Source organism: Leptonychotes weddellii, chromosome 1 (assembly GCF_054177405.1).
Source record: "Leptonychotes weddellii isolate Sample4059 chromosome 1, ASM5417740v2, whole genome shotgun sequence".
In the NCBI taxonomy this organism is placed as follows: Eukaryota; Metazoa; Chordata; class Mammalia; order Carnivora; family Phocidae; genus Leptonychotes; species Leptonychotes weddellii.
The window spans coordinates 125,930,156-125,938,034 of record NC_138369.1 but is presented as its reverse complement, the minus strand read 5'-3'; the positions used below and the strand labels follow the sequence as shown (position 1 = coordinate 125,938,034).

Genomic DNA, 7,879 nt, shown 5'->3' with positions numbered 1-7,879 from the left:
GTTAGTCATGATCTCTCCCCTTTCATTTATAATTTTATTAATTTGGGTCCTTTCTCTTTCCTTTGGGTAAGTGTGGCCAGTAGTTTATCGATTTTATTAATTCTTTCAAAGAACCAGCTTCTAGTTTCGTTGATCTGCTCTACTGTATTTCTGGTTTCTAATTCATTGATCTCTGCTCTAATCTTAATTATTTCTCTTCTAATGTGTGGCTTAGGCATCATCTGCTGCTTTTTCTCCAGTTCTTTAAGGTGTAAAGTTAGTTGGTAAATTCGGGATTTTTCTATTTTTTTGAGTGAGGCTTGGATGGCTATGTATTTCCCCCTTAGGGCCGCCTTTGCAGTATCCCATAGATTTTGGACAGATGTGTTTTCGTTCTCATTGGTTTCCATGAATTGTTTAAGTTCTTCTTTGATTTCCTGGTTGACCCAAACATTCTTAAGCAGAGTGGTCTTTAGCTTCTAAGTGTTTGAATTTCTTCCAATTTTTTCTTGTGATTGAGTTCCAGTTTTAAAGCATTATGGTCTGAGAATATGCAGGGAATAATCTCCAGTCTTTCGGTATCAGTTGAGACCTGATTTGTGACCCAGTATGTGGTCTATTCTGGAGAAAGTTCCATATGCACTCAAGAAGAATGAGTATTCTGTTGTTTTAGGGTGGGATGTTCTGTATATATCTATGAGGTCCATCTGGTCCAGTGTGTCATTCAAAGCTCTTGTTTCTTTGTTAATTTTCTGCTTAGATGATCTGTCTATTGCTGAGAGTGGACTGTTGAAGTCTCCTACAATTAACGTATTATTATCAATATGTCTCTTTATTTTGGTTAACAGTTGGCTTATGTAGTTGGCTGCTCCCATGTTGGGGGCATAGATATTTACTATTGTTAGATCTTCTTGTTGGATAGACCCTTTAAGAATCATACAGTGTCCTTCTGTGTCTCTAACTACAGTCTTTAGCTAAAATCTAATATGTCTGGTATGAGAATTGTTACCCCAGCTTTCTTTTGAGGTCCACTGGCATGAAAGATGGTTTTCCATCCCTTCACTTTCAGTATGGATGTATCTTTAGGTTCAAAATGAGTCTCTTGTAGACAGCATATAGATGGGTCCTGTCTTTTTATCCAATCTGCAAACGTGTGCCGTTTTATGGGAGCATTTAGGCCATTCACGTTGAGAGTGATTATTGAAAGATATGAATTTGTTTTCATCATGTTGCCTCTGAAGTTCTTGTTTCTATAGATTGTCTCTGTAAATTTCTGTTCTATATCACTCTTGGGGTCTTTCTCCTTTTATAGAACCCCCCTTAATATTTCTTGCAGGGCCGGCTTGGTGGTCACATATTCTTTCAGTTTCTGCCAGTCTTGGAAGCTCTGTATCTCTCCAACCATTCTAAAGGATAGCCTTGCCAGATAAAGTATTCTTGGCTACATGTTGTTCTCATTTAGTACCCTGAATATGTCTTGTCAGCCCTTTCTGGCTTGCCAGGTCTCTGTGGATAGATCTGATGTTATTCTGATGTTCCTCCCTCTGTACGTAAGAAATCTCTTCCCCTTAACTTCCCTTAAGATGGTTTCCTTGGTTCTAAGATTTGCGAGATTTACTATTACATGCTGGGGCTTTGGTCTCTTCTCCTTGACCTTGGGAGGGGTCCTCTCTGCCTCTAGGACATGAATGTTTGTTTCATTCCCCAGATTAGGGAAGTTCTCAGCTATGATTTGCTCAAATATATCTTCTAGTCCTCTCTCTCTCTCCACCCCCTCAGGGACCCCAATAATTCTGACATTGGAACGTTTCATGGCATCACTTATTTCTCTAATTCTGTTTTCATGGATTTTAAGCTGTTTTTTCCAGGCCTCCTCCTGTTCCTTCTTTTCTATCAGTTTGTCTTCTATATCACTAATTTGTTTTCCTGCCTCGTTTACCCTAGCTGTTAAATTATCTAGATTAGATTGGATCTCATTGATAGCATTTTTAAGTTCTGCCAGTTCAGCTTTCATTACTGCCCTTAGAGACTCTATGTTGCCATTGATCGATTTCTTCATTCTAGCTATTGTCTTCATAACTGTTACCCTGAAGTCCATTTCTGACATCTTGGTTATATCTGTATCCACTTGTAAATCTGTGGCAGAAGTCACAGTCTCTGAGTCTTTCCTATTTTGGGGTTCCCCCTCTTAGTTGAGGGGGGGGACTGTTTTATAGGGACCTTAGGGTTGTTTGCCTCTTGTTCTTCCAGCCTTTCTTCTGGGGGAGGGGCCTGCCATGCTGTTACTCAGGCAACTTTGTTTGGGCAGAGTTGCCCTGCCCCCTGTGGTGGGGGATGGGCTCAGTGAAAACCGTTTTTTGGGGGCTTTTGTTCTCTGGTGCCTTTCCCTGGTGGCTTTCTGCGTCTCTTCTGAGAGTCAGAGCAGAAGAGACTGTTTCCAACCCTCTGCCTCAGAGCAGAGAGATCACAGTCTGTTCTTGAGTGAGCTCTCCAGGCCACACTGTCTCTGTTTCTGTCTGTACTGCTAAAACCCCAGTGTCCTGGGTTGTGGGCCCCACAGCCACACTCCCAGCCCTTGCTTCCAGGTCCAGGCACGTCTCTCTGCCCTTTGTGCTTCTAAAACCACCAGCCACCCCAAGTTCACACACGCAGCCCCGCTACTCCAGGTTTCAGTCCAGGGGGCTGCCCTAAAGTCCTTTCCCCACTGCTACTGGTCTTCAAATCTGTGCCCTGGTCCCCAGGGCAGGAGGCTTTTGTGTTCCTGTGTTGTTTCACCTTCCCAGCTCAAGCGCTTATGGCAGCTCCCTTCTGTTTATCTTCCAATATCACATGGAATCACGGCTCCCCACTTCATAACTTGAAACCAGCCGCTATGGATATTCTGTTTGTAGGGATCTAGATATATCTTCTTACATCTTGGGCTGATTTCGTGGGTGTTCAAAGTGGTCTGGTAGATATCCAGCTCAATTCAGGGGAATGGTTGAAATAGGGTCCCCTACTCCTCCACCATCTTTGCCCTCCCCCCTGAAATTGAGTTCTAAGTGAGTTCCTAAATATTAGAGATCATTGTGTGTTGTAAAAAATGAAAAAAAAATTCTATAAAGAAATGACATCATCCTGATTGCCACTAAGATCTATGCAAATGACCAAATACTGTTTTTTTACCTGCAGGTTTTAAATCCATTCTACTTGTTCCAAGCCTTTACCCTAACTTTGTGGCTGTCTCAAGGTTACGTAGAATACTCTGTGGCCATCATCATCTTGTCTGTTATCTCCATTGTCTTAAGTGTGTATGATTTGCGACAGGTAAGAGCTGAAATCACAGTGGGATTCTATTTAGCTTCTGGTGCCCACGCAGCAAAACCTACAGGATTTCCACTGAAAGCAAGGAGTTGCTTTGTTAATCTTATGTCATAAAGCAAAAAGCAAGGTCTTAGTCAATGAGGGATCTCACGAGGAGGGCTTCAGGACTGGCAGGTAGATGAAAATGTCCTTGCAAAGTTCAATTATTGACTGAAGGCTGAATGGCATACTATGTTTGAAAGGACTCTGAGGTTGTGTCTGAATATGGTGGAAAAGAATGCTATGATGGATTAATGTTGCCAGTGTAGTAACTTTCCATTATTGTTCATCTTATAGCCATTTAAAGCCTTCCTTCTTTTCAAAAATCAGTCTTATAAATGATATAACAATGCATTCTGAAATAGAATTTTCCTGAATATTACTTATAACTCCGTAGCCCCTGCAAGTCTCAGCTTCCCACAGCATCTTTCTAGACAATGTTCTGTGACTTTGCTTAAGAGTCATCAGGCTGAATCATGAGGCCACTCTGAAAAGATGTCTCGCTCTATTTATTGTATATTTTGGAAAACTTGAGTGTGGAATTAGCTTCATTTACATGGGGCTCGGGGGCATGCAGTGGTACAGCACGATGTGTCAGTCTGTCAATCCTACTGACCTGTTGAAACCATCTCATCTCAAACTTCATCCTTCATTGAGAGGGAAGGAAACTAAGATCCAGAGTATGTTCCAGGTCAGAAAGTGAGTTTGTGAGACAGTCGGGCTTCTGGCTCCTCATAAAATGAAATTCTACTGCATGGGTAATATTTCCACAGCAGAAAGCCAGTACAACAGCTTGGGATGGAAGTCAAACATAAGTGTGAGAACAGAGACGAATTCTGTATGTCTGCAGAGTAAGCTTTGGGCACATGTCAGTAAGGCAGACATGGGGTGTTAACACAAGCCTCACTGAAAGGGAACTTTTATTCCAACTATATTTCAGTCTATTAAATATTAGGTCTAATATTGGCTCTTTATCTGGTTTTAGATCCTACAAATTTTGAGTTATGAAATGTTTGATGAGAAATGAAAGAAAGGCAATAAGTATGTAAAGAGTTAGAAAACAGGTTCTAAAAATGAGAAGTTAAATGAGTGGAAATACTTTGAACTAGAGAGTGAAGATGACAAGGGCTTTGTTTTGTTTATTTGTTTGTTTTTTCCTTTTTAAAAATGAGTGCCTAGGTGTTTTTTCACAAACGAATTTAAATCACAAAAATGTTAACAGTGAGCAGTAAACTGCCTTTGATGGTGGCAAATACTTTCTTCCTGGCTGCCAAGTCAGGAGGAAGAGTGACAGTCCTTCTGATAAAGTGTAAGCATTTGAGCAAAAGCATGAAAATAGACACCGGGGTTGGGCGCCTGGGTGGCTCAGTTGGTTGAGCGACTGCCTTCGGCTCAGGTCATGATCCCGGAGTCCCTGGATCGAGTCCCGCATCGGGCTCCCTGCTCGGCAGGGAGCCTGCTTCTGCCTCTGACCCTCCCCCCTCTCATGTGCTCTCTCTCTCTCATTCTCTCTGTCTCAAATAAATAAATAAAAGAAATCTTAAAAAAAAAAAAAAAAAATAGACACCGGGGCAATAAAAGATCTGACACATTCTGCCAGCCACAGTAGGAAACCATAGTGTCCTAAGCTTTTACCTTGGTCATATGATAAAGGTATGTAATGTGAAGCCCACAAATAGAATTTCTAGTTTCTGGATTTTGAGAAAGCTTTGCTTTAATACAATATTTAATTTGATACCTGCAAGCCATTCATACAATTTCTGGCTTAAGTCAAACATCAGTGAATACAGTCCTTCCCCCATGTCCTTCATTCCACTGGAAAGACATCTACATACACTCACCCAAATATATCATCCCAAACCATCTAAATGTTCTCAGGAAAAATACAGAGCTCTCTGAAGACTTTTGGCAGGGAGATCTTACCTAGTCAAGTTAAAAATCTCCTCCTTACCTCTCCTCTTTGTGTTACTTGATGCTATTATAATCAGCTTCCTCATCTATAAGAGGTGTGTGTGTGTGTGTGTCTGTGTATGTATGTGTGTGTGAGTGTGTGTGTGTTGATGTTATAGTTGAGAGAATTAAATGAAACCACGAATTTGAATATTTATATTCCTGGTACATAGTAGACACCAAATGTTAATTCTTGTTATCACTGGTATTACTGTTGTTGTTTTTATTATTATGTCTGTAGTGGGGAAAGTTGACAATGGACAGATGGGAGGGGGCACAGAGATGGAAGAGAGGAGCCCTATAGCATGAAAAAGGAAGCATCATAGGAATATGGGCTGCTAACAACCACTGGCTCACTCGTTGTATGACTCTCAGGACTCTGTTTTCCCTGGGATCACTTTCCTCAGCTGTAAATGGTGGAGGCTATACTCTATTTTTTTAGGTCTCACCATAAGGTTTCTATTATTTTGCCTGGGCCACAAATAAGGAATGAAAAAAAGCCCTTGAAAACTTCAGAACGTTAGTGAGAGATTTTCTGACCACTAATAATTTGGGAACATGCGTTGTAGACTAGAGTCAATTCCTATTGGACTGTATTAGGTGTTAGCCTACTTATCCAGATAAACAACTCGGGTCAGGATGTGTACAAATAATAGAAACCTATTTAAACTCTCCTGATCATCAAAGGGATATATATATATTATAAATATGTACCAGTAGCTCATAGAACCCAAGGACATAAAGTGCAGCTGACTTTAATAAGGGCTGGACCCATGAACTTGGGTTATTCTCTCCAGCCTCCTATTCTTTGACAGGCATGAAATTCAGTACACATATTTTGAGGCAAGTGTTCTCCCTCCCTCCTCTTCTCTGATAATTGAGAGCACCCAGAGCTCTGGCAGCCTGCAACAGTTTGTTCCAGGTAGCTCTCTCCTTCCACTGACACACATAGTTGGAACAGGGGTCACCTGACCCTGTAGAAGCCAGTCCATCAACAGGAATGATGCCAACATAACTTTTTGCCTGGGATCCAAGCCTAAGGGCTTGAAGCTGTCTGTTATACTCTGTTAGGAATGTGACCTAAGAAATGCTGCCTAGCTAGGATCAGAATGGGTACCTTTGAGCCCTGTGTGTGGACAAACAGAGAAAACACCTGTGCAGAGAGAGAGCAAAAGAATAAGCCAAATACACAGTGAGACACAGAGGTGAGCAATATGGAGTCCAGGGGAGAGGGAGAGGCGAAGGAGAGGGGAGAGGGAGAGGGAGAATGAATGACCTGCTCCTCATAATATTTCCTGTTCCTGTTTGGAGCCCTTGGGAACCCTGGCTTCACTTCCCACCTTAGGTTCGTACGACATCCCTGCATCTTCACAAATTCTCATCTGCCTAAGCAAACTTAACCAATTTCTGTTACCTGTAATCAATGGGTCCCAAGTAAATGTGGTGTTACCACATGCTATGTTACGCCCCCTAGAATGTTTCCACATATTTCCCCTGACTTAAATACTGTTTTTGTTCCACACATTTCCCATCTACATGTTTATGACAAATTTTAGTCTCCCTTTTAAAATTTCTTTATAATGTCCATTTCTTCACTTAGAACTTAGATGTAACTGTGTTGAGGGAAATGGAAAAGAAATATAGCGATCCCTGTGTGGGAGCTGGGGGAAGGGTTACAGAAAAAATGGGTTTGATTATTCACACTAGAGGGCAAGGTTTCAGTGAGAGAGTTACTCAAGATTCCTAAGCTCTTGACCTATTAAATCAAAATATCCAGGGTAACAAGAGGAATCTGCCCTTTTTCACAGTTTCATAACAGGTGATTGCTATGCATGCTTAAAACTTAAGAGCTGTTGTTCCAGAGGAATCCACCAAAGGACAAATTCAAGCACCAGGATCCCAAATACATCTATTTAGTTATTTATTAATGTCATCATCAGCTGGACATATTTTTCACTCTTTCTACTCTATAAGATGCACAGAAATACTAGTTTATATGGAGATTTATTTATATATTTATTAATTTGTTTTATTAGAACAGGAACATACTTTGTATATTAATCTGGAACTTGTATTTTTCACTTTACAATACATATAATGGCCATACACCAAGTAAATAAATAATTCTAAACCATCTTTAAAACTAATGGTGTGGCATTCCATGGTATATCATAATTTATTCAACCATCCTTTTATTTATGGAAAACAAGGGGTTTCCTCTCCAATTTTTGCTACAAGTATGCTGAATTACACACAACTACAATATAGATGTGTCTTTACATATTAGTGTTCACAATTTTTTTTTTAGCAAAGCAACCAAAAGCCAGGTTGTTGTATCAAAAGATATGTATATTTTAGATGTTAATAGATATTGAGATATTATTTTCTTCAAATAAAATAACAGCAACATATGAGAGTATCCATTTCGCCAAATCCTCGTCAGCATTTGGTGTTATATATTGATGTTTAAAATTTTTCAAGCTAACATATTTTTAAAAAATTGTGTCCCATTGAAGTTTTTTTTTTTTACATTTTTTTATTCTTATGTTGATCCCCATACATTACATCATTAGTTTTAGATGTAGTGTTCCATGATTCATTGTTTGTG

The 7,879-nt window shown here is 40.1% G+C and overlaps 1 protein-coding gene across 1 annotated transcript in view; it reads left to right on the top strand.

Moving 5' to 3' along the window:
* Positions 1 to 7,879, top strand: part of ATP13A5 (ATPase 13A5) — a 68,820-nt gene that overhangs the window by 9,714 nt on the left and 51,227 nt on the right. Inside the window, exon 5 of the mRNA XM_081814236.1 lies at positions 3,151 to 3,285. Within this exon, the coding sequence (XP_081670362.1) occupies positions 3,151 to 3,285 (135 nt within the window). The remainder of the gene's footprint in view (positions 1 to 3,150; positions 3,286 to 7,879) is intronic.